The sequence below is a fragment of the Rhinolophus sinicus genome, chromosome 16, assembly GCF_057876585.1.
Source record: "Rhinolophus sinicus isolate RSI-liver-muscle chromosome 16, RSI-T2T, whole genome shotgun sequence".
Taxonomy (NCBI): domain Eukaryota; kingdom Metazoa; phylum Chordata; class Mammalia; order Chiroptera; family Rhinolophidae; genus Rhinolophus; species Rhinolophus sinicus.
The window spans coordinates 90,854,338-90,880,933 of NC_142516.1; the positions used below are offsets into that span (position 1 = coordinate 90,854,338).

Here is a 26,596-nt window from a genome sequence, read left to right on the forward strand (position 1 = left end):
GGGGACTACGTATCCCAGCAAGCAAGGCGCCCACCACCTCCTCCTGGACTATGGTTCCCGACATGCTCCCCTCACAGCTGGTCGGCCTCCTCAGCGTCGGCGGCCTTTCCGCCCGCTCAGTCTCCCGTTAGAGTCTAGGGATGGGACAGCATCACCCACGAGCAAATTACGAAGATGACGATTTTCCCATTCTTCGTGGCCGTTGGACTAGGAGAGCAAAGAGCCTGGGGCTATGGCGGGCGGGCGTGGGCTCGTGGCCTGGCCGGCTGAGCCAATAGCGCCAGAGCGGCGCTGCTGCCACCATGGCAACGGCGGCCGTCCCCCTCAGGGACCAGGCCCCCATTGGGTAGAGAAGGCTCTAGAAGAAGGAAGCGGAAGTGGCACGTGGAGGGGCCGGCGGAGGCGCCGGTGAGTAAATGCCGCAGATTCTGGAAAGTTCTGATCAGTGCGATACATAAGGCTGAGGAGCTGGGACCTCCCCTTTTGGGTCGGTGGTTGGGCGCGGAGCGTGGAGAGAGCGGCTGCACATCCAGGCAGTCACCGGAGCTGCGGAGCGACCCGTGGACACTCGGCACCGCCTGCTCCCGGGTGACTTCTCTGCAAACCGCTACTGTCCCCTGGCAGCCGGGGCGCCCGAGTGACACGGGAGCGGTCGGACCCCGCGGCACCGCGCGCGGCAGGGCGGAAAGCAGCGGCGGAGGACTCGGACCCAGACCCGGGCGGAGGAGGACCGCGAGCCGGCCATGTCGGTGGTGGGACTGGACGTAGGCTCGCAGAGCTGCTACATCGCGGTGGCCCGGGCCGGGGGCATCGAGACCATCGCCAACGAATTCAGCGACCGGTGCACCCCGTGAGTGGAATCTGTGGGGCTGCTGGGGGAGGTCCTGGGCGGGAGGAGAAGCCCGGCGGGGGCAGCGAAGCGGCGGGACCCAGATCGGTGGGCTGGCTCCGGAACGCCGGGCGAATGGAGGGGCGGCGTGGGGGGCGATGCGCTTCTCGGTAGGGTCGGGGCCGGCCAGGCAGGACGCTTGCCCACGAACTGGAGAGAGGGTGTCTTCGGGGTCTGTGGGGCCACGAGAAGTCTGCGAGCTGAATCGCCCAGGGTCGTCGCTGGGCGCCAGGCTGCGGCCGAGCCCGCGACCGGGCTCTTTTCTCGGCGGGCTGGAGCCAGCGCCTTCCGCGTTTCCCCGCCCGGCTGCTCTGAGCCGCCGAGCCGCCCCCAGCCGGTCCCTTTCTCTCCGACCCTGTCTCCGCGCTCTGCAGGGCCCGGCTGCCAAGCTTCTTCCGCATTGTGAGTCTCGAAATGAATTGGAAGCTTCCAGAGCTTGTCTGCCGCTGCTTGTCCCCCGAGCAGGCCGACTGTTGTTAGCGACCAGAGTCACTTTGCTACAGGAATGTGCCTTGGTTACTAACGTCGTTGTCCTTGGTTCCTGGGATCATTATGAAAGATGGAAACGTCCTTTTTGCTCACTTAAGAGAGCTATTCAAGAGGAGTCCTAAACCGTGTTCTAATTCCTTTATTAATTTTGCACAATTTACATAGAGGAGAGAAAATAAAAATTAACCTACTTCGGTACTAGAACTCCTTAAGAGGATGGAGGTTGTCACTGAATTAAATGTTATATTCGACAGCAGCGTGGGGTGGGCAAAGGGTAACATTTCAAAAAAGCAACCTTTTCGGCGGGCTTATTTTCTGAGGATAATGTGTCTAGGAACATGCCTGCATGTGCGTTGGTAAAAACACCTGCTGACTTAGGGAAATCCATGTAGCTGTTTATTTTTCAATGCCTTAAACCCAAGATAAAGAGTATAGAATGAAAGAATGAGCCCAAAGGTAAAATGACTGGGCTTGTATCACCATTTGAGTGCAGATGAACATTTATGAAAGTGAGGGGAAGATTAGAAATTAGGCACTTGACAAACTGGTAGCATTGGGGAGACTTATTCCCAGAGCATCCCATGATTCTACCTGTTTGCAAATCTGCAGTCTGTTTTTAGTTGTGCAGAAAGTTGTGTAATTGGAGTCTAGTAAGAAGACGGGCACCTCAGGCTTCCATGCCTAAGTGCACTTTGTATCTTTGTTCTCTTTGATCCAATAAAGGAAAAGTTAGCTGCTTTGCTCAACCGAGGGTAGGAAAAATTGTGTATGTGGCTAGAGTGACCGTGTGCAAATAAAGACAACAGGTACGCCCCTAAAAAATATAAATAGGGCAGGGTTGGAGTTCCTTTTAATATTTTTATAAAATAGATATTTGACTGAATTGTATTGGGTACTGTTAATTTCTGTTTAATATAATTAATTTGAGTCCCCTTGGAAAATGAGTAAATTCTGCAAGTGTGTAGTTACTCTAGGCTCAGAATGATACTCTTGTTTTTTGAAGATATCTGTTTAGCCTTTGCTTGCACACTTCTCTGGCTTTTGGGATGCTATTTGGCACCTGCTCAGATAATCTAGGACTAGGATGTCTCTATTAGAGCAAATGTAAACTCGATTCATCCTGGTACTTCATGCCTTCGATATGTTCCCATTTTGTTCATCTTATTTATCACTACTCCTACCTGCCCTCCGATCTAAAACCCAATCCATCTACCTCCTCCTGACTTTCCTGTGCTTAACTGTGCTACGTTCCATTTCCATCACTGGAAGGCTGTCTTACAGTTACAAGTCACTTTTTGTCCCTTCAAAGTTGACTTAATGTAACTGATTATTCACTCCTTTCCCTCCGCGTTTGTCCTCAGTTCTGCTGTGGTGCTCTCTGCATCATTCTTAACTGGCTTTGCAAAGTAAAGTCTTCCGTGTAGGGACCCTCTTTCTAAGTTTATGCTTTTAAATTCCTGAAGCAAACTTAGGCTCACTTGAGTGGATTTATAGAAAACTTCTGATCCTAAAGAGGCAGATGGTATATAAGGACAGCAGTAGGAATTAAATGACATTTAGGTTTGTAGAACGGACTGAGAAGAAGAGGTACACCATATTTTTTGTTAATTGTGTCTAGGACCAAATTAATAATACCTTTAACTGTTCAAAGCATTTCAGAGTTAGTGTCCACCTCCTAATAATTGGGGACCTGGAGAATTGTATTGGTACTAGAGGTATTGGAAAATGTCCCCTGAGCCATGTTCAGACGAGGGGGGAGGGGGGAGTGTAGGACTGCCCCCCAGATTGGATTCTCAGAGTAGCAGTTAAGTGGACCCCCCTCTGAGTATTTGACCAAAGCTTTTGACTCCAAAATTGTACTGCACAAGTGCCCCTCCTTGCCCCAAACCATGTAGATTATTTTCTCTTGTTAAAAATGTCCACATTTATGCTTTTTTACTTTTTTGAAACATGTTTTGTATACCTTACAGATCAGTCATATCATTTGGACCAAAAAACAGAACAATTGGAGTTGCAGCCAAAAATCAGGTATGTTAGGAGAGTTCTGGCCTGCTTTTAAGGGGGATGTTTCAAAAGTAAAATCCCAAGGACGTACAAGAATATGAAATATGTAAGCCTGTCATCCATTTGTGAGACTTAGTAATGTAATGCAAGTATTCTTTATGAGCCCTTAGATAGTCCTTGTTTCCTTCTGTTCCCTTCCTCTTGTTTTATTGAATAAGGTCTACTGTAACTTTCTAATCTGCCAATCTTAATTTTTAGTAATTTCTTTACCTTCTAATTTATGTAATTTATGTGGATTTTCTCATGACACTCATTTAAGAGTTAAAGATTCTAGAAGTCCTGTGCCTAAAGGTGTTTTCCGGGGTGACCGGTCAGCTCAGTTGGTTAGAGCGTGGTGCTAATAACACGCTGGTTCGATCCCCGCGTGGAGCACGGTGAGCTGCGCCCTCCTTAAAAACAAAAAAACCCTTAATTGGTTAGTGGTTACACAACTGCGTGTGTTTAACAATACTGAAAAGAGTGATTTAAAAAACAAAATAAAAATAAAAGTGTTTTCAAATTACTTAGTAATTAAGGTGGGACTGGGAGAACTTTTTGTCTCAACCTGTGCTGTCTTATGTGGTAGCCATTGCCTACTTGTGGCTGTCGAGCATGTTAAATGTGCCTAGTCTGAATCAAAAAGTATAATACTTGAGATTTTGAACATTTACAATGAAATAAACTCTCTCATCAGTGTTTCATATTGAGTACATGTTGAAATAATATTTTACATATATTGGACTAAGCTATTAAAATTAATTTCACCTGTTACTACTTAATGTGACTAGAAAATTTATATATGTAGCTCCCATTTAGGGCTCTACATTTGGGGATGGAGGGGAAAGTAAAAAGACATGAAATCTCTTTTGAGAGGCTTTAAGAAAGAGACTGAAAAAATTGTTTTAGATAGACAATAGTATTGCTGGAAAAAAAATAAAACCTGGAGTACTATATTGTGGCTCGTTGGAAGAAAAACAAAACAAAAGAGGAAAAAAGCAAAGGAGAGAAGAGAACTAGGCTCCAGGGAAAGTTATTTATATCCCCAGGGTTTGAGTTGTATAAGTGAGTTCTTGTAAAATTGCTGTAAGTAGTGATAGGTGTTGAAATTAGAAAATAATTTAAAATCTGATTTCTTTTGTAGCAAATCACTCATGCAAACAATACTGTGTCTAACTTCAAGAGGTTCCATGGCCGAGCATTCAATGATCCCTTCATTCAAAAGGAAAAGGAAAACTTAAGTTATGATTTGGTTCCGATGAAAAATGGTGGTGTTGGAATAAAGGTAATAAAATTGAGCAACCTTAGGTTTCCTTAATGGGAAACAAATTTATCTGTAGAGAAGTAACTTAATTCTTAATGAAAATTTAACACAAATTTTTTAATTGGACAGTATGATCTTTTTATTGTTTTTTTAATCTAGCTTCTTTTAAACTGTAGGTATGTCTTTCATCTGTCTTTGAAATTTGTTCAAATGGTATATAATGATATAATTTAATGTGTGTTTCTTGTAACTTCTTGGCAATTGTATAACTTTAGGTTTTGCTTAGTGGTGTTTAAAAAGATCTAAATTGTGTTGTCATCTCAAATAAGTCCTTTCCAGTGCGGCCCAGTTGTAGTTGTTGGGAAAGCAATCTTGTAACACAACCAGAAATCTTTTTTTAAACTAGCAGAGACGTTCCTGTCCTGTGATCTACACAAAATAATATTTCTCACAGTGATTCATCTCTTTAGTTAGAGTGGAAATTTACTACCTTTTATAATGTTTTGATGAGTATTTTGAATAGGGGAAAATACGCTGTAGAGTTTTTTTTTTCTCTTCATTTCTAGGGGGAAATTCTTGCTTCCTTCTTTTCTTTGCTGGCCTTTCCCTTTTTCCTTTCCTTTTCTCCTTCCCTGAACAGCTATAACAATAAAGATGTTCTGGAAAAGTATATAATAATGGAAGTTAGTATTAGCATGTCGCCTTAGGTACCACTATGTTTAAAACATCTCCTTTCCCCCACACAGGTGATGTACATGGATGAAGAGCATCTATTTAGTGTGGAACAGATAACAGCCATGCTGCTGACGAAGTTAAAGGAAACTGCTGAAAGCAACCTCAAGAAGCCAGTAACAGATTGTGTTATTTCAGTAAGTAGAATTCAGCAAGGCCATGCATTTTGTTTTAATTTGCCTGCTTTGTGTTACTCTTAAGTATCCAGTGTGTGAAAGCTGTTCTGTTACTAGAGATGAAAATTCTACAGGACTATGTTAACACAGTGGTCAGGAACACTTTGGAGTAGGTTCCAGTGGTATTTTTAGCCAGAAGTTGCGAAGCTTCTTGACTGGAAATGCACGTCTGAATCTATCCTGTGGAACTTTTTGGAAATACAAACTGGTCATTTCAGGTGATAGTCTGATACTTAATGTACTGTTAGACCACTTGTATATTTACTTGGGAGCTTCTCCAAATTTCTCCCGTTGAGAACCATTGTAAGCTTTAAAACGTAACCTACTGATAGTGATAAAACCTAGATTTTTCAGCACTGCTAAGCCCACTACCTTCAATGGACAATTAATTGATTGGTTGTGGCCCAAAGCCATCTTTTGTTTGAACACCAGAAAGGTAGTTGTAAATTCTGCTCTCCCAAATGTCTAGGGTTGCTTGCTGATGTGCTGTGCCCCAGAATTGTCGGAATGGACTGACCGACAGCATGGCCTTAGCACTGCAGCAGACCACTGAGAGCCTTTATGGCAGTGTGGCTTCAGAGGGGCAAGGACAGGCTGAGGAGCAAAATTCCTCCTGTTTCCCTTGTACGGCAGAAGGTGGTCTACTAAAGGGATATGCTTGGAGAAATTACATTAATCTCTGGTAAAATTAAGTCATTAAGTTATAAATCAGTGGTCCTTTCTTTTCTTTAAATAACCTGATGAAAAAACTGATAAAAGCAGCTGATTTGAAAGATGCTCCTATCTCTACTTCTGAAGCATCTACACATACTTTGGGGAAAACGTGAAAGTCACAGTATTGTTTTCTCTTAGGCAAATCAACAGGCTTTGCCAAAAAAATGTCATAACAGGTCTACTGAATTCGAAGGTACCCCTTCCTCTATTAATGCTTGAACTCAACAAAGAGCAAAACTAAAGGGCAATGGCACGTGCTCGAATTAGCTCTGTATTGTCTTCAAGTTTCTGAACGTGTTACCTATAGTTGATTATATTTCACATTAAATGTTGACAGCATTAGCATTTCCAAATGTCAGTTGAAATTTAAGACTACTTTACAAATGGTATTTCATCCACATAAATGTAAAGCTTTCTATTAGATTTAAGTAACTGCCAATGTATTATGAATACTCCTGGCTTTTAAATTTCAGGTTAAAATTTGGTTATAATAAAGATTACTTTGATACTGTAATTTTAGGGCAATCTTTTCAAAAGTAGTTACTGTTTTGAAGGTTAAGGAACTTGCTAGAAACTAGAGCTCTATTTCTGTTTTATGACTTGGCTATGCACCGATTTAGGTGGACTATTTTGAGTTTGTTAAACGTGATTTTGAGAAATTTGTACACATTTTTGTGTTCTAGCTCAGTTATACTTCTTTTCTTATTTGTAGGTCCCCTCTTTCTTCACAGATGCCGAGAGGCGCTCTGTGTTAGATGCTGCACAAATTGTTGGTCTTAACTGCTTAAGACTTATGAATGACATGACAGCTGGTAAGGAAACACTGGAGTGAGTATGCTATCAAAACTAGAGTTAAGACACACCAGGTACTATTGCTAAACACTTTTTCATGTAGGTGTAGATACAGTCTATTCAAAAACGTGTTAGGTTCGGAAGCAAAAATGGCATTTTTTTAGATGGCTGTGTTTAATGAGAAATTGGCACTTTATCAGATTTATGAATCTGTTTTTTATTAAAAAAACACTTTTTCTGTGTACATTTTCTTACATTGGTTTTATAGTTAAGAAACAAGTTTTCCCCAAACCTTACGATTCTGGGTTTCACGACTTCCTTGCTTACAGTTATTAATTTAGTTAAACATTTTTTCTTCACATATTTCCCAGATATGTGTAGTTAACGATGCACCTCTGTCACGTATTCACTTCGGCTGTCCTTTTGCCAGGCATGGGGTCAGATATGGAAATAGTGGTGAGCAAAGTGGTCACTGTTATCTCCTGGAGCTTTTTCGGTTTATTAGGATTACAGGTGAACAAAAGTCAGGTACAGTTCAGTGTAATCAGGCAAAGCAAATAAGACTTTTTTCCCAGCATATTTCTAGTAGATTGTTTTAAAGTCTTAAATTTTCAATAAAGGTATGTTCTTAGGTATACATGTTTAGAAATAAAAGTTCAGAAAAAGCTAACATAGAATCTTTAAGGGAGGTCAGGTCAGTTATTTGCCTCAAATCTAAAAATAATTGGTAGGAACTGCAGTTGCTGTCGTTGTATATTAAATTTTTAATTTTTTTGGATGAGCAGTCTCCTGGCATTTTGTGGTTAAAATGTAAGTATTGTATAATGAGTCTGATATGGTTTGTGGTTACATGTCATTGTAATCGCCCCGTGTATGTCTTCTCCATCATGTCTCCCCACGCATTGAAAAGTGATAGAGCATTGTTCAAAAATCAGAAAAGGGAAAAGTGATTGATTTCAAGAAAATCTTACGGAGTCAGGTATAAAAAGAATGTTTAGCTTTAATTGTTTGAAGGATAGTCAGGTTTCCTGCATGTGTAATTATATTGGTAACAATGAAATTCTTAGGAAAATGTGAACCAAAGAACTGAAACATCATTTTTTTTTTTTTTTTTTTTGTAGTGGCTTTGAATTACGGAATTTATAAGCAGGATCTCCCAGGCCTGGATGAGAAACCTCGGATAGTGGTTTTTGTTGATATGGGACACTCTGCTTTTCAAGTGTCTGCCTGTGCCTTTAACAAGGGAAAATTGAAGGTAAAGTCAGACGTTGGGACTAAGCGGTCAAACGTACTAAATGTGTTAAACTTGCCGTTACTTTGAGGTGTTGAGCTGTCTGACTCTGGTCTTGATGTCAACGAGGAACTGTCAATAAGGTTGATCTTGATAAAGACAATGTCTTGGCTCACTTTAATATTCTTGCTTAGGAAAGAGAAGCTTTTTAAGATCATCTATATAATCATTAAAAGTCAAAAAAATCTTAGAGATTATTCAGTATTGCAGTTGTAATTTGTGGTTCTGTTTCTCCTAACTGGCTTGGATTTCATGTTGTAATTTAAATTTGAGCCTATTGTTTGTTAATTGAGTAGCAATATTTAAGATTCTAGTTAAAAATATCAAAAATAACATTATTTGTTTTAACTAAATTAGGTACTGGGAACAGCTTTTGATCCTTTCTTAGGAGGAAAAAATCTTGATGAAAAGTTAGTGGAACATTTTTGTGCAGAATTTAAAACTAAGTACAAGTTGGATACAAAATCCAAAATTCGAGCCCTGCTTCGTCTGTATCAGGAGTGTGAAAAATTGAAAAAGCTTATGAGCTCCAACAGTACAGACCTACCACTGAATATCGAGTGCTTTATGAATGACAAGGATGTCTCGGGAAAGATGAACAGGTGTGTCTCGAATTCTGCCAGATTAAGTAGAAAGCGCTTGTTACTGAATCAGGGTTGGTTCTAGCTGTGGTGCTGTGTGCCTGGGCCCGCATTCCAAGGTTGTGTGCTGCACGCTGGGAAGAGTGGTAATGCCGTCAGAGCCGGGAGCACTTCTGCAAAGGGATTTTAGAGAGCTTTGCCAAGGGCCCTTACTGAAGTCTCTTTGGTAGTCTACTTTTTAGTATTTTTGGACCAGTAATTGAATAATGGGTTCACAAACTATTTCACGGAAACACTTTGAAGTGAATGGAAATAAATATTCAAAGTAATGAGAGTTGGATGACATAAAAAGTTTAGGAGTAAAATGGAAATATTAATATGAAAGTGATTCTTCCAGTGATTACCAGAAGAACTGATTTCTTCCCCATCCCCTTTCCGCACTTGTTTTGTATATTTTTTAAGAAAAGTTACACTTGGTCCATGTGGAATCCAGTGTGTCTGATAAAAAAGTGAAATTCATTGAGTTGATAGATTGTTTAAAAACAGTAGGACAGGATACTGGCCTTTGGGTAACTTTTCTAAAGATTTATAAAGTGTTCTCTTACCTGCCAAGGGCACAATTCGAAGAACTTTGTGCTGAACTCCTGCAAAGGATAGAAGTTCCCCTTTATTCACTGATGGAACAGACTCAGCTCAGAGTTGAAGACGTGAGTGCTGTTGAGATAGTTGGAGGTGCAACACGAATTCCAGCCGTGAAAGAAAAAATTGCCAAATTCTTTGGAAAAGATGTCAGCACGACACTGAATGCAGACGAAGCGGTAGCCAGAGGGTGTGCCCTGCAGGTACGGCCTTCCGGGCCATGCCCGAGACATCTCTACTTCATTTCATCTGAGGGGTCATGCAGTAAGCAGCCCCGTGCCTAAAACATACCACAAGGGAGTTACTGTGAAATAAATCCGTAAGGCTGTGGGCAGACGAACTTCAAGTATGGGCGATCCAGGAAACGCCAAAGAGCTGTGCAGCTGGTGGGGATTGGGAGTGGGCATGACTCGGGGGCTCACAGAACGCAGCAGTAATGTGACGCTCCAATTAGCTGTGTGGCAGGGACAGTTGTTAAAGCACGTAGGAGGGGGTTCAGATGGCACTCGGGTCTAATGAGTTGATGAGGGGGACGTTTGCAGGGTGAAAGGTATTAACAGGTGGTGTTAGGAAGTAGCTGCTCCCCCCTCCAGACTGATTTTAACCTTACAAAGTAAGACAGCAGCTCAGCGGCATGAAGTTTGTTTGGCAAAGCAAAAGCACCAAATCTGGCAGTTACTGATAAAATTATGCTAGTTTATATTTAGGATATTATAGTGAAATAAGTAGTTTAAAGTTTCAAGTTAACATGGCTTGAGTTTTGATCTGGTTAGCAGTTTTTTAACATAAAAGCAAGAGATTCTGTAGACAAAGGTAATTAGACTACCCTTTAAAACTTAAAAAAGGAGAATATGTAGATACTGAGTACTACTTGCTAATTTGTTGTAACATCATTACCCATCGTGATTTGTTTTTGCTTTTTCCTTGATAATGGAGTATGCCTCCTTAACTAATTCCCAGAAACATTGGAGTTTATAGTTTGTTTATAAGAGTAGCTTCTTTTGGTCTCTTTTGAAGGATCCTATGCTAATCAAAAGTTAATTGACTTTTATTTTATTTGTGTATTTAGTCATTTTTATGTGACCAGTCTAAACCCACCTGTCTGTTGGGTGTTGTCTACCCCAAATTTGAATTTACCGTTGCTTCCTTCATTTATAAAATTACTTGAAATTTATGAACATTTTGGGTTTTATCAACTTTCTTGGTTTTTCCACTTTTGAAAGGCAATGTGGACAGAGCTGTGTATATGTATACATATTCAAACATGATGTCACTTGTCTTTGAAACTGCTGTCAGCAGGGCGTGTCTAAGAAAGACTGGTGTTCTTTCCCAAGCCCCTGTGAAACTTGCTAATAATTAACAGTTGCCATCCTAAGAATCATTATATTATGTGTCATTACAGTTATTGGCATACGATTCAGATGATAAATCATTTATGCTAAAGATTTATATTAAGTAATTTTGATTTTGACTTTAAACCTACCCATCCCATTTGAATTTTTATTTTAAAAGGTGAGTGAAATTATTCATGTGCTCATGCTAATACTTCCTTCCTTCCTTAAAGTGTGCAATCCTGTCCCCAGCGTTTAAAGTGAGAGAGTTTTCCGTCACAGATGCAGTTCCTTTTCCAATATCTCTGGTCTGGAGTCACGACTCAGAAGATACCGAAGGGTAAGTAGCAGAGATTAACTTTCAAATTACGTATTTTAGTGTAAAGAAGGAAAGTTCACAAATGACTTTGACAGCAGTGTGGTTAATTGCGGTTTTCAAGAACTAAACTTGTCAAAGTCTCTTCTTGATGTGATAAATGGTGATATAAATGGTGGGATAAACTTGATAGCAATTTTGGAATGCGTCTATTCTGTTTGTGTTGCACAGTGAGCCTAAGTACTTGACGCACTGCCTGCCTTTGCTTCCTCTAGTGTTCATGAGGTGTTTTGTCGGAACCATGCCGCTCCCTTCTCCAAAGTTCTCACCTTCTTGAGAAGTGGGCCTTTTGAGCTGGAAGCTTTCTACTCTGATCCTCAAGGAGTTCCTTATCCAGAAGCAAAAATAGGTAAGCAGTTCATCGTATTTACTCTTTTAAAGGGTTAAGTTAGTGTACAAACTTGAAACTTTCTTATTCTTGGCAGTGTTGAGTGTAACATAATTCTGTGTGAAGACGTTTTCAATTTAGATAATGGTGATGGAGAAATCTCTTTTGTTGACGATTGAACTGGCCTACAGAAATGAAGTGACTTACTAGTGCTCTGTCACTTCTAAGGATCTCTGTTTAGGGATTTTTTCCTGTTCTGATGTCAACTACATTTAGAGGATTACAACTTTTAATACTGACTTTTCCTCTAGGTGAGATGTTCCTTGCAGAAAGTTACTTCCAATTTAAAGCCTGTCTCAGAAATCATTGAAACTACTTTTTAAATGTACCTTTGTATTTTTAAAAGTGCACCATTTTTGGTACATTTTTTCTTTGAGAGGCTTGACACTGTTTTCATCTAGTTTGACCCACAGTAGCGCTGGAAATCTGGGAGAGCTGCAGGCATCTCCTTAAGGGGCCATATCTCCCAAGGTGTGGGTAAAATTTCCCGATGTTGCTAGATCTTTCCAGGACTCACTCTTGCCCACAGCTTTTCATAATGAAAGTGTTGGAAGGAGCCTAAGATGCTTCTGGCCAGTTGTGTGTTTTTCTTACTAAAGACTCAAAGTATTCTGACTCAAAGGAATTTTTTTTTTTTTTTAAGTGTGTTTTTCCAGGACCCATCAGCTCCAAGTCAAGTAGTTTCAGTCTAGTTGTGGAGGGTGCATCTCACCCTGGCCCATGTGGGAATCAAACTGACAACCCTGGTGTTAATGGGCATCACACTCTAACCAACTGAGCTAACCGGCTGCCCAAAGGAATTTTTTTTTAAGTTTTTGCAGAAGTATTGGGAAGAAATTAGTTTGAGAAATTATTGAATATAGATTAAAATTTTAACAGGTTGGATTCTATGCATTCTGTCCCCATTGTGCTAAGGGTAAAATCCAAGCTCTTCAGCCTAGCACTAGATTTTTCATTCATCACAACTGACAAAACCTGCACATACTTACAGAAACCTTCTCCTATGAGCTCTTCAGCCTAGCACTAGATTTTTCATTCATCACAACTGACAAAACCTGCACATACTTACAGAAACCTGTCTCCTATGAGCCTTCTTGGATACCCCACAGTAAATGCCTTTTCTTTAAGTGGGCCTTAGGGCACTTAGTTCCCGAACTAGTGATGTGATTATTAATGAAGGTGGATTCCAACATCTGCTGCTGTCCTAGTAGTTAAATCTGTAACTTCTGTGTGTGCGTATAGCCAGTGCCTTAAATACAAGGCTGTTGGATGGTGCTTTGCACACAATAAGTCCAGAATACTTCGTTTTGGTTTCGTGGTCTCTGGGACCATGTGTGGTGGACATGGTTGGTCCCGTGGTTTTACGTGTTCCCAGTGAACACCAGCTTAGTCCACTGAAGCACGGGCAGGGTAAGTAGCGTGCAGCAGGCAGGCCACACAGCCGGGATCGGAGCTCAGATCGTTGGCCTCTGAGTCAGCACTGTTCACTCCTGCTCAGGAATGCTCCGGAACTACTCCGTCCTGCATAATAATTTCGGGCTTTGATAGAGGTTTTGAGCTCCCCTTTGCTATTGAAAACATAGGAAATTTGATTATTCAGTCAGAACAAACCATGCTCCTGAAGGACCCTGCAGGATTAGAATGCAGCACGTCCCCATACCGTACCGTCTGCCTTTTACTTGTTAACGGTTTGTCACATCAAGTTCCTGCTCATTCGTCTGGAGAAGTAGGATGAGAGGACACAGTGACAGCCAGTCATCACTACACAGTGTCCACGTCAGAAGCGTCAAGTAGTGGAGGTTTCATGGCAGATGGAGACAAATCCCAAGTATTGTAAGCATACTAGAGACTCCTAAGTCTCTTTTGACAGGTTATGTTTATAGTGTGTATACCAGCTGAATTAGAGGACTTAAATCTAATTCAGCTGGTAGAGGAAATGGGGAGATTTTGGCAAAATAATACTTTGAGCTTTCTTAGCCGCTGTCATCTTTACAGATGCAGATTCAGTTCTAAAATTATTGGTTTCCTTTTGTGCAGGCCGCTTCATAGTTCAGAATGTTTCTGCACAGAAAGATGGAGAGAAATCGAAAGTGAAAGTGAAAGTACGGGTCAATAGCCATGGCATTTTCACCATCTCCACAGCGTCTATGGTGGAGAAAGTCCCCAGCGAGGAGACCGAGCTGCCTTCTGTTGGCGCAGACATGGAATGTCAGAGGCCTCCTGAAAACCCAGACTCTGATGTAAGTCTGTGGGGGGCCCTAGAGTTTGAATAGGTAGTTGACTTAGTTCTAAGCTGGAAGGAAAGGTTAAAACAGGTTTTTCTTCATTTTGATTAGAATTTGGGGTAACGATAATAGCAATTGCTATATGATGGTAGTATACAGCTATCCAGCCTGGAATGTGGTGAATTGTGATTAAATTCTCTAGCTTCATTCGAACTGGCATGTGACAATTGGAGTAGGTAAAGTTTCTTTAAATTACAATTTAAAGACAGACCACATTTTGAAAAGTCAAATTTGACTGGTTAATAAAAAAGACTATTGCAAAAACTATTTGGTGAAATATATACCAAATATTAAAGTTTTGTTTTCTCTTAAAAAGTTACATGGCCAAATAGGCTTTGGTATTTCCAAACTTAATTGCTTTTATTTACATGTTTCATTATACTGTCGGAGGAAGGAAGAGACGTGTCTTTGTACAGAAAGTTACTGATTGTGTTCTTAACTTAGACTTCCTTTTGCCTAAGTGCTAATTTTACACAGTCAACAAAAGAACTTCAAGAAACTTTGAAATAGATCCGCTATTGCAGTTTATTTCTGGGTAATAATCAGAAATAGCTTAAATGAAGAGGCGAGGCAGGCAGTATAGTGTTTTAGTTAAGGTGGGAGAAAGTCTGGTATCCTGTGATCAGAGACCTCTGTTATTTACTTTCTAGAACACGAAAGGAACATCAACATCTGAGCCTCAGTGGTGTTCTCATTTAGAAAAGCCTCACTGGAGTGAGTTAGATAACCAGTGCCATGTACTTTCTCATTTGGCTCGGACACCATTCTAATGCCTGTTGTGTCAGTGTCTCAGTACCTTCTGGATATACCGGGGGTGTCAAAAAAAATGTATACACATGACTTGTGTTCATCTTTTGTTATCGGTATATATTGATTACTCAGTTTTAGTACAGTTTTTTTCCTTTTCTAAAATGTGTGTACATTTTTTTGGTACCCTCTGTATATCAGGCGTGCCTGGCTTCTGAACACTTCAACGTCTGCTAAGAATCTCAAAGCTCTGACAGAAAAAGATGAGAGCCGCCAGGGTGGGCAGAGAGGATTGAGGGTACTCCCATGTAGCATAGATTCTTTATGCTGAGATCTTTCGGCTGTAACTAGCTGGATCACAAACAGTGGGGACGTGGGGTCTTGTGTGTCTGAGCTGTCCTGATGGGCGCCCAGAGAACTGAAGGTGGCTGTTTCACATAACTGCTCAGTTCACTGAGACATGTCCTGGTGCAGGCTGGCTCCCGGTGAAACAGTTTCGGAGCCTGTTTTGGGGACAGGCCTAGAGTCAATCTATTACCTTTGGTTCTGAGAGTCAGTATCTACAAGGCTAGGTGGAAGTACTTAGCCGAGAGTCCTCGGTTGTCATCACATCAATCAACATGCCCACTAGTTATTTATGTCAACTACAGTCATTCAGGTACCTTTTTACAGGTTTAAAATTTCTAAGAAGTTTTCAGGTATTTTGTGTTCATTTTGCTTTATCCAGTATCTTTTCCCCCACCTGTTAAAATTTCAGAAATTGAACATACTGTCTCTGGTGCCCTATAATTTTTACATTTACCCAAGTACACCTGCTTTCTACATCCTTTGTGCCTGGGCTTTCATTTCAGAAAAGTATCCAGCAAGACAGCAGTGAAGCTGGAACACAGCCCCAGGTACAAACTGATGGTCAACAGACCTCACAGTCTCCCCCTTCACCTGAACTTACCTCAGAAGAAAACAAAACCCCAGATGCTGACAAAGTGAGTGCTTCTTCTAGTTCATTCCATTGGACAATGTTGCAACGTGATCATTAATCATATCATTAGATCTGCAGCTTGAAGAGCAAGCGCCAGGTTATTTATTCTATGCAGGATTTTTTTTGTTAATTTTCCATGTGTGTTTCAACTAAAACCAGTTGCAGGGACTCAAGCTCAGCTAAGGGAATTGAATATTCTGCTTTAGACCTGAAGTTTTCTCTTGATTAACTGCCACTCCAAAACACGAATGCTTAGCATTGCTTGTTGCTGTGCCAGAGGTCCTGTCAGTGCAAGGAGCAGAAACACATAGCTCGCAGTGCTGGGCAATTGGTTTCCACTCGGGCTAGTCTGGTGATAAATACATGGGCTACAGGAGTCTAGGAAACCCTTCTCTCACATCACCTGTCAGATTTAAATAAACTAATTAGGATGATCTGGAAATAACCAGATTGCGTTTCAAAGTAATTATTCTTTGCCCTGCTTCCCAGTATGTACTGAAGCTAAATTAAAGAGTTCTGTCCCTTTAAAGAGGTTGGTTTCTAATTAAACCTTTAAAATTCATGGTCAGCTGGATATTGGGAGGTTTCCTTTGTTTCTCCAGATCACTCTGCTTTGCAGAACTTCATTCTTTGTGCAAGTTGCATGTAAATGGTTAACCTTTCATGAGTGGTTTGGTTTCTCTCGCATTCCGATAGAGTTCTTGACCCTTAGACGAATTAGGGACATGTTTGTTGGGGTCAAAATACGTTTTACACCTGGTAGAAGTTCCCAGTGTGTAATGTCCCCGTGTCCTGATCAACCCTGTGGGGTCCTGATCCTGGTTTCTGTCAGCTTCCTGTCCCATGGTGCTGGTGGGGCAGCACTGCCCTGGCCATAGTAACAGCTCTGTCATCACTCAGCCTGGAGCATTAACTGGCACGTGCTCATAGTCTCTGTCTGCAACATGCCGTTGGTAGCGTCTCATGCTCTTAGCTGGAGGTGGGGGCACCAGTGTCAGGCTCTGGGGAACATTCTCACACACCCCCTCAGAGGCTTCCTCGTGTGCCACGGCGAATGCCATTTTGTGACACATTGGTTTTGTCGGTAGTTGGTAGTTGGTTGTACTGCCAGGTAGTCTTATCCTGACTTAACTGCCACATATGAACTGCCATCCATTTGTTTCCCAAATATCTGTTGCACTCTGCTGAGTGTAGGTATCATCTGATCCCTTTATCATTCCTGTGGTTCATGTCCCCAGAACGTCAGTATATTGGGGGCTTCTCCTGTGCCCTAGTGGGAGGAAGGCACAGGGACCGCAGGCTGGTCAACTGGACCATTGCCAGTGACACAGCTGCCAACACTTGGCAGATAGGGACTGCTAAGGAACACTGAAGCTGAGGTCCGGGAAACAAGTTCCCAACCCATGTCTGTCTTTGTGATTTTAGGCAAGCTGCTGACACTCTTTCAAGTCCCACTTTATTCTGTAAAGGGCCTAGAATTCTAACATACTTGATGGCTCCCCAAAGTGGCTGCGATGCTATGACCCATAGACCAGCCTCTTCCTTTTTTAGAATCCCAGCCAACTAGTGTGCCTGTGATACAACCCCACTTATTCTCTAATCTGTTTCCCACATTATGTTCTTTGTCACTTGTGCAAGTGGAATCCTGCAGAAACAGAAGTTCATAGAACAGGCTTGGGAAATTAGAGGCCAAAGGAGATGCTTACTTCTTTAGCCCTGTATTTATATCTTTTGAAAAATCTACAATAAACTGTTAGCTTTCTTTGCATCACCCCATTTGCTATTTTAAGACTTAGTCTTCTGATGTTGCAGAGTTGCTTATGAGAAGTGATAACGACACAAAGACACGTAGGAATGAGGATATACGTACACAGGGTGCCAAAACAATGTATGCACATTGAAGAAAGGAAAACTATTAAAATCGTAACAATATAAACCGATAACTAAAAATGAATACAAGTCACGTTTGACTTTTCCAGTTACAAGAGGTGTTCACAGTGGTTACCGTCAGTGTCTAGACACTTCTGATTACGGCGAACTACTGCTTCAGCAACACTGACCAAAGTGTCCATTTGTTTACATTCTTTTGGCACCCCTGGTATACACACACAAGTGTGTGTGTAATCTCCAAATTCAGTAGGAAATTTTAAAAGGCACTCGTCAGTGTGGTGCTAATTGTAATTAATGCAGGTATAATACTGGGATGTAGGGACTCGGGAATGTGTTACGGCGGTAGTGTTGATCTGACATTGGTCAGATTCTAGACTATAAGGATGTGACAATTTAATGTTTTTGATTTTAGAATCACAAACATTACTTAAAGGAATTAGAACGTAAAGACCTATGAAGCAAAAGCTTTAGCAGGAGAGCTTAATTTTAATATGAAAAGAGAAAAATGTCCTGGTGAATTTTCGAAGGAGTGTGGGGCTTGCTTGAGTGTGATTGCAGTCCTGATTTAAAGTGGGCGGGTGGGAATCAGATTTATAACTTCCATCTTCATAGTTGTAGGGGTTTTGGTTTTGCCTAGATCATCAGCAAATATGATGAGTTTTAATTTTCTGTTTTTTAAGGATTATTTAAGAACTTTTCCCTTTTTTTTTAAACCTTCCCAAGGCAAATGAAAAGAAAGTTGACCAGCCTCCAGAAGCTAAAAAACCCAAAATAAAGGTGGTGAATGTGGAGCTGCCCATTGAAGCCAACTTGGTTTGGCAGTTGGGGAAAGACCTGCTTAACATGTACATTGAGACCGAGGTGAGGGCTTGAGTTCAGTGCTTTTATCTTGGACTGTTTCTGGTTTGGACCTGTTGCCCATGTTTATAACAGATAATTGACTATAATTCTTTTCCATACCCCAAGTTTTATACACTTGTAGAGATTGGGAAAAGTCAAAAACGGTGGTTTTTCAGTTTAATATTCAAACGTTTTGTTTGTATGTTTGCATCCTTATTAAAGAGATCTGTACCATTCTGCTGGGTATAAAATCAATTGCCTGGGTTCTTGTGAAGAAACTAGATGCTAGTATGTCTGAGCACTGAGCACAGTACAGTTGGCAGGATTTCTTTAAAACACACTGTGCTCTGCAGTCTAGAAGATATGAAATAATTGAGATTGATTACCTTGACTCAGATGGGAACGTGGTGCTTGGAAATTCATTTAACAATAAATATAAGTAAATGGACTCTGAAGTAATTTATCCTTGATTTTAAAATGGTGGCAAAGTGGTCTGATCCATTGGCCAATATTATTCCCAGTATAAGACTACTGTATAACTCCATAAAAAAAAAAATTGGCCGGCCTGGTGGCTCAGGCGGTTAGAGCTCCGTGTTCCTAATTCCAACGGCTGCCGGTTGATTCTCACATGGGCCAGTGGACTCTCAACTACAAGGTGGCCGGTTCAACTCCTCAAGTCCCGCAAGGGTTGGTGGGCTGCGCCCCCTGCAACTAAAGATTGAACATGGCACCTTGAGCTGAGCTGCCGCTGAGCTCCCAGATGGCTCAGTTGGTTGGAGCGCGTCCTCTCAACCACGAGGTTGCCGTTCGACTCCCACAGGGATGGTGGGCTCCGTCCCCTGCAGCTAGAAACGGCAACTGGTCCTGGAGCTGAGCTGCGCGCTCCACAACTGAGACTGAAAGGACAACAACTTGAAGCTGAACGGCACCCTCTACAAATAAGATTGAAAGGACAACAACTTGTCTTGGAAAAAAGTCCTAGAAGCACACACTGTTCCCCAATAAAGTCCTGTTCCCCTTCCCCAATAAAATTTAAAAAAGAAAGAAAAAGAACAAAATTATGTAAAAGCCATAGATTATTTTTTTAGCATTAAATCTGAAACATGAAAACTATGTAATTTTTTACATAATGTTAAAAAAACACACACCTATTTATGTCTATTTAGAAAATGAAGAACTTCTTCGGGTTTTTTTGGAAGAGTTTTATGAAGTATAAATTAGAACTGTTAACACTGATTTTTTTGGTGTTAATTGTTGATTTTGTTGACAACAGAGTGTAAGTACTTAGCTTTTTCTGTTTCCTGACAGGGTAAGATGATAATGCAGGATAAACTGGAGAAGGAAAGAAATGATGCCAAAAATGCAGTGGAGGAATACGTGTACGAGTTCAGGGACAAGCTGAGTGGGCCGTATGAAAAATTTATATGTGAACAGGTATGTTTAGAACTATCTTTTTGTTCAGATAATTTCAGATGAAGTGTTTAATATCAAACTTGGCATTTAACCTTTACCAGATTATGTAACGAGCTTTTTGGAAACAAAACAACTTGAAATAGAAACTGTATAAACAAAGTCCTGGAGAGAGAAGCTCACTAGGAATGTGTGGTTTTGTTCTATCCTGGTTTACTCCAGTGACTGTAGTTTTTACCATCCAGGAGAAAGCCTATCAAACCTTTATTCAGAGTCTGTGACATCCACAGTAAGGGGACTAGAAAGATAAGTAAGAGAAAATCCTTGCTTTCAGAGACCTCAGGAATTTTTTTTTTCTTTAATGACTCTGGCCCCTTGGTTGTTCTGTCATTGTGTTGTCCCCTAAGACAGGTTCAGCCCGTCATTCCAAAGCTTATCAGTCACCGTGATTCCCCGTAGTTCCTGTCTAAGCTCACAAAGTCAGTGTGACTGTGAGTAAATCTCAGAAGCACAACTGTGAAGGGTGGGACTTGGGAAAAAATTGGCTGGATAGCAATCTGGGATGGTTGAGGGATTAATTCTGAAGTTAAAGCAATTCAAACTTAGGACTCTATTTTATTTCTAAAATCCTTGGGCTACTGTGTAATATATTTCAGTTCTTGACTGTCCTAATTCCTGAATTTGCTGCAGTTGGGGTTCTGAGGTAGAGATAACACAAACCAGGCTAGACCTGAGACTAGAGTAATGCATGCTTTATGTGAATTGAGTAGGAATGGGTTTTTCATGGGTTCACTAATTTAATTGTCAACTTGTCTAGTTTCCCTTTAAGTATTTGGTAGTTGTGGAAGTGAATAGACAGGTAAGATAAGACCTAATGTTTTGAAGAGTAGGGAAATGATTGTTCTTCCATAACAACATTTCAGTGTGTAGACTGTTCAAAATTGGACTCCTGAGGTACAATATCTTAAGTCAGTACGAATCATTTCCCCAAAATTCTCTAATGTCTCCGTGTGAAAGACAGAGAAGCCAAAGAATAACTGGCGCTGTCTCCTGTGAAGCACCATGTGAGGCTAATAGTAGAGAGTGTGTTGCTCCCTGACACTTCTCAGTGAAGAGAATCCAGGTCATCCGAAGGCCTTCCTAGAAATAAAGTCAGCTACTCAGTGGTTAACGCTTCTGACGATGGTTCTCCGTATTGTTGGCTCTCATGTTTCACCTACAGGATCATCAAAATTTTTTGAGATTGCTCACAGAGACTGAGGACTGGCTCTATGAGGAAGGAGAGGACCAAGCCAAACAGGCATATGTGGACAAGTTGGAAGAATTAATGGTAAGCCATCTTCTCCTCCCGGAAAGCAGTGCCTGTTTTTTAGACTAGAGAATTTTAAAATATGATTATGACAAACATTAATTTATTTTGTTTTAGAAAATTGGCACTCCGATTAAAGTTCGGTTTCAAGAAGCTGAGGAACGGCCAAAGATGTTTGAAGAACTAGGACAGAGGCTACAGCACTATGCGAAGATGGCAGCCGACTTCAGAAATAACGTAAGGCTGCTTGTACATCGTGAGGAAGTTAGCCTAGGTTTTACTTTATTTTTTTAATTATTTTTCAATTACAGTTGACATACAACAATATGTTAGTTGTAGGTGCACAGCACAGTGATTAGACATTTATATACTTTATGAAGTGATCACCCCAATAAATCTAGTACCCATCTGACACCACATATAGTTATCACAGTATTATTGGCTATATTTCTTGTGCTGTACTTTATATTCCCTTTACTACTTTGTAACTATGAATTGTATGTCTTAATCCCTTCCCTTTTTTTACCCATCCCCCAGCTCCCCTCCCATTTGGCAACCATCAGTTTGTTCTGTGTACCTATGAGTTTGTTTCTGTTTTGTTTGTTCATTTTGTTTTTTAGATTCCACATATAAGCAAAATCAAATGGTATTTGTCTTTCTCTGACTTCATTTGGCATGATACCCTCTAGGTCCATCCATGTTGTTGCAGATAACAAGATTTCATTCTTTCTTATGGCTGAGTAATAATCCATTGTGTAGATGTACCACTGCTTTATCCATTCATCTATTGATGGACACTTAGGTTGCATCCATATCTTGGCTATTGTAAATAATGCTGCAGTTAACATATGGATGGACATGTCTTTTCAAATTAGTCTCCTGGGTTTCTTCGAATAAATACCCAGAAGTGAAGTACTGGTCCTTCTTTGTCTTTTGTTGTAGCTTTTGTTTTCAAGTCTATTTTGTCTAGTATAAGTTTTGCTATCCCAGCTTTTTTTTCCCCCCTCATTTCTATTTTTATGAAGTATCTTTTTTCATCCCTTGACTTTCAGTCTGTGTGTCTTTCAATTTGAAGTGAGTCACTTGTAGCCAGCATATACATGGGTCTTCCTTTTATATCCATTCATCCAGCCCCTATGTCTTTTGATTGGGGCATTTAATCCATTTACATTTAAGGTAATTGTTGAAAGAGATGTATTTGTTGCCATTTTATTATTGATATTTTACCTTTTTCCATCTTAAGTCCCTCTAAGATTCCTTGTAATACTGGTTTGGTGGTGAGGAACTCATTTAGCTTTTTCTTGTCTGGGAAGCTCCTTATCTGTCCTTCGCTTCTAAATGATAGCTTTGCTGGGTAAAGTAATCTTGGTTGTAGTTGCTTGTTTTTCATCACTTTGACTATTTCCTGCCAATCTCTTTTTGGCCTGCAAAATTTCTATTGAGAAATAAACTGACAGTCTTATGGGGGCTTCCTTGTAGGGAACTAACTGCTTTTATCTTACTGCTTTTGAGAACCTCTCTTTGTCTTTAACCTTTGGCATTTCAATTATGATGTGTCTTGGTATGGGCCTCTCTGGGTTCATCTTGTTTGGGATCCTCTGTGCTTGTTGGATTTGTATATCTCTTTCCTTTGCCAGGTTAGGGAAGTTTTCTGTCATTATTTCTTCAAATAGGTTTTATAATTCCTTGTTCTCTTTCTGGTACCCTTATGCGATGTGAATATTGGTATGCTTGATGTCCCTGAGGCCTCTTAAACTATCCTCACTTTTGGGGGCATTTTGTTTGTTTTTTGCTATTCTGATTGGGTGTTTTCTGCTACCTTATCTTCCAAATCGTTGATTTGATTCTTTGCTTCATCTACTCTATTGTTGATCCCCTCTAATGTATTCTCCATTTCAGTTTATTGTAGTCTTCCTTTCTGTCTCCATTTTTATGTTTCCTGTCTCTTTGTTGAAGTGCTCCCTGAGATCATTGAGCATCCTCATAACCAGTGTTTGGAACTCTGCATTTGATAGATTACTTGTCTCCATTTTGTTTTTCTTTTTCTGGAGCTCTGTTGTGTTCTTTAATTTGAGACATGTTTCTTTGTCTCCTCATTTTGGCTGCCTCCCTGTGTTTGTTTCTATGTATTAGGTAGGGCTGCTGTGTCTCCCAGTCTTAGTGGACGTATGTAATAGGTGTCCTGTGGGGCTGAGTGACGGAGTCTCCCTGGTCACCTGAGCTGGGTGCTCCAGGTGTGTCCCTTGTGTGGGTTGTGTGTGCCCTTAGAGTTGGGCCTTGGTTGCTGTTGGCCCGTCAGTGGGCGGGGCTGACCCTCAGGCCGACTGGTTGAGGACTGGCCGTGACTACAGTGGAGGAGCTGTTGTGCCGGAGCTGACCCTATGGAGCAGGATTTGCTTTAGCAGGGCTCTGGTTCCTGCCCAGTCTGCCCCTCGGCTGTGTCATCTGTGGAGGTGGTGGGTGGGGCTCTGGTGTGGTCTCAAGCTGAACATCGGGTGTGTTGGTTCTGGGGCCTCTTGGTTCTGGTGCAGGCCAGGGTCAGCCACTGCCTGTGCCCTGCCCAGGGCCACTTGATATGAGCTATACAAAGTGATCTGCAGGTGGCTGCCACTTGTGCTGGGCTTGGAAGTGCCTGGGAGAAACTAAGCTGTGAACTGGGGCCTGCTGCTAGTGCCGAGGTCAGAAGCTACTTGTGTGGGATTTGTGAACCTTTGAAAGATTTTAGGAAAGTCCTCAGAATGAGCCAAGACAGGCCGTTTGTATGGAAAAGCCACTGGAAGAGGCTTGGGTGGGCCTGTGCAAGTTGCCTAGGGCAGGGTCTCAGGGAATCACCAGGGCAGACAAGTGGCGTTAGCCAGGTTGATGGAGACTCATGTATGGCGGCCAGCTGTGTCTGCTCCCAGGGAGAGTGAGGGCTCAACAAAGGAACAATGGCTTCCACCAACTCCTCCCTCAGGGAGGAAGCGGCCCCTCCAGCCCAAGCCCTGAAGGTAGACACAGTTCAGTTCCTCCCCATTCAAGCTGCTGCCCCAGTGCTGGAGCAAGAGAATCTGTCAGCAAGTAAATTCGACTGTGGGCCCTTTAAGAGGAGCACCTGGACTCCAGCCGTCCTCAGCTCACTCAGCTAGAAGCTGTGGGGACTTCTCTGCCTGGTACTAAAGCCCTGGGCTGGGGGGCCTGGTGTGGCTGTGGGACCCCTTGCTCCTCTGGACTGGGGCGGGGGGGGGGGTTCTATAGCTGAGATACCCCTCCCAATTTTTACCTACCACATGTGGGTGTGGGACCAACCCGTTTCGAGTCTCCGCCTCCTACCAGTCTTGAGGTGGCTGCTTCTGTAGGTCCTTGGTTGTAGGGCTAGTTCAGCTAGACTTCAGGTGGTCCTCAGTGATGGTTGTTCTGTAGTTTAGTTGTAATTCTGATGTAGTCATGGGAGGAGGCAGGTGCAGCGATTACCTGCTCTGCCATCTCGACCAGAAGCACCAAGCTAGCCTAGGTTTTGATAAGCTAGTATTTAAGTTGAAGAACCTTTGTTGTGAACAGATGTTCTTAAATGAAAAATTTGTTTTTGGTATTCAAGACTAGAGGTAGATTTTGAACTTCATGGAAAATTGGGTCAAATTATTACTGTTAAAAGCTAAATTCTACTGAATGGCTATGCTTTTTCCATTCAGGATGAGAAGTATAACCATATTGATGAGTCTGAAATGAAAAAGGTCGAGAAATGCGTGAACGAAATGATGGAGTGGATGAATAACGTCATGAATACTCAGGCCAGAAAGAGTCTCGATCAGGAGCCAGTTGTACGTGCTCAGGAAATTAAAGCAAAAATAAAGGTGAGTGTTACAGACTGTTCAATGATGTGTTTTCTTAGGGACTCAAGTTGCAATCATTTGAGTGACCATTTTTCCTATAAATCTTTCACCTCATCCTGATTGCCACCAGATTTCCTAGTTTATTATTGATACCACAAAATACGGAAGACCTGTGTTTCGGCAGTACATCAGATGGTGTTCAGTGCTGATGGTAGAAATAGCGTCAGAGGGGTTAGGAAATTCTGGATAATGGAGAGGACCCAGGCTGGCCTTTGATCAAGGGAGGCTTGGGGGGGGGGGGGACTTGAAGGAAGCTGGGAAAAAAACCAAGGAACTGCTCTCTGTCTGGAAGGTACTGAGACACAGTGGAGGTTCCAGAGATGTGGTCTGTGACAAGTTCCAGCTCTGTGCTCGCTAGTTCTTCTGATCTTGAGGTTAAGTTACATAACCTTCGAACCATTTTCCTCTTCCGTAGGTGGGGATCATAGTTCCTACCTTTTAATATTGGTGCGAGGATTAAATGAGGTAATATGTACTTAGCAAGTCCCCGACATGTCATTTCTCTTCGACCATGCTTTAAGCTATAGTTTTGAGCAAGTGTGATGAGTAGATGGAATCCTTTGAGATGTATAATTGGAGTTCTAGGGACAGTATTGGTTCAGGTGTATAGCAAAGCATTCGGAAATGAACTGGATGGATTGAGTCAATGTGATTACTGGTTTTGTTTTCTTTTTTAGGAGTTGAATAACACTTGTGAACCTGTGGTAACACAGCCCAAACCAAAAATTGAATCACCCAAACTGGAAAGAACTCCAAACGGCCCAAATACTGATAAAAAGGAAGACGATTTAGATGAAGGCAAAAATAGTTTTGGTGCTGAACCTCCACATCAGAATGGTGACTGCCACCCTAACGAGAAGAGTTCCGTCAACATGGACTTGGACTAGATAACATGAAATTGGGTTCATCCTTCCAGTAATAAAATATTTTTGCTGCAGTATGTGATTCTACATAACATACTGAGACTATATTTTCTTTTTTAAGGATGTCTAGAAATTCTGTGTATTATATGGAGAAAGAAAAAGCTTACGTCTGTAGTCTTTATGATCCTAAAAGGGAAAATTGCCTTGGTAACTTTCAGATTCCTGTGGAATTGTGAATTCATACTAAGCTTCTGTGCAGTGTTACCATTTGCATCACTGAGGATGAAATTGACTTTTGTCTTTTGGAGAAACTGAAACAGCTGTACTGCTTGTCCCGGGGCTGTGGGTAAAATCGATTGTTCTGCCAAGGTAGTTTTCTTGCATTTTGCTCTCCGTTTCAGCATGTGTGTGGATGTTGATAAACAAGACAGTCTGATTTCAGAAGGGCTTTCTAAAATTATGTCCAATAGAATATGACTTTTTGCTTTGATATTAAAAATGTATTGAGTAATGCAGACACTAGTGAAATGTGTTAGCATGCAGAACAAAAACTTTAAAATATCTCGTTACACAGTGCATCATCATGTGAAGGTGTAAAATGGAAGAAATGTGGATTCTGTTTGTAATTGGTATTGTGAAGCCTTTTATGAGCTTTAAAATAAAGTTTATCTTACGGTGTCATTTCTAAAAGGTTTTGTC

General features: G+C 41.5%; 1 protein-coding gene across 2 annotated transcripts; it reads left to right on the top strand.

Annotated features, from left to right (window-relative positions):
* Positions 1 to 26,587, top strand: HSPH1 (heat shock protein family H (Hsp110) member 1). 2 transcript variants are annotated; one of them, XM_019718529.3, is made up of 18 exons: positions 1 to 850; positions 3,349 to 3,406; positions 4,563 to 4,703; positions 5,429 to 5,551; positions 7,017 to 7,116; positions 8,218 to 8,351; positions 8,745 to 8,989; positions 9,582 to 9,810; positions 11,172 to 11,278; positions 11,530 to 11,663; positions 13,740 to 13,942; positions 15,586 to 15,717; positions 18,327 to 18,464; positions 19,752 to 19,877; positions 21,076 to 21,183; positions 21,280 to 21,399; positions 24,834 to 24,995; positions 25,712 to 26,587. In XM_019718529.3, the coding sequence occupies exons 1-18, from the start codon at positions 744 to 746 to the stop codon at positions 25,919 to 25,921; spliced, it is 2,577 nt and encodes an 858-aa protein (XP_019574088.1). In that variant the 5' UTR covers positions 1 to 743; the 3' UTR covers positions 25,922 to 26,587. The 2 variants fall into 2 exon arrangements, with proteins under 2 accessions (XP_019574088.1, XP_019574089.1); XM_019718530.3 differs by lacking the exon at positions 15,586 to 15,717 and having other exon boundaries at positions 368 to 850.
* The last annotated feature ends 9 nt before the right edge of the window (positions 26,588 to 26,596 follow it).

Excerpts from the sequence above, each read along its gene's own strand:
- HSPH1 (XM_019718529.3), top strand. The coding sequence starts at position 744 with ATGTCGGTGGTGGGACTGGACGTAGGCTCGCAGAGCTGCTACATCGCG. Across the intron at positions 3,407-4,562 it reads GAGTTGCAGCCAAAAATCAG|CAAATCACTCATGCAAACAA; the intron begins GTATGTTAGGAG and ends TTTCTTTTGTAG. Across the intron at positions 15,718-18,326 it reads AAACCCCAGATGCTGACAAA|GCAAATGAAAAGAAAGTTGA; the intron begins GTGAGTGCTTCT and ends AACCTTCCCAAG.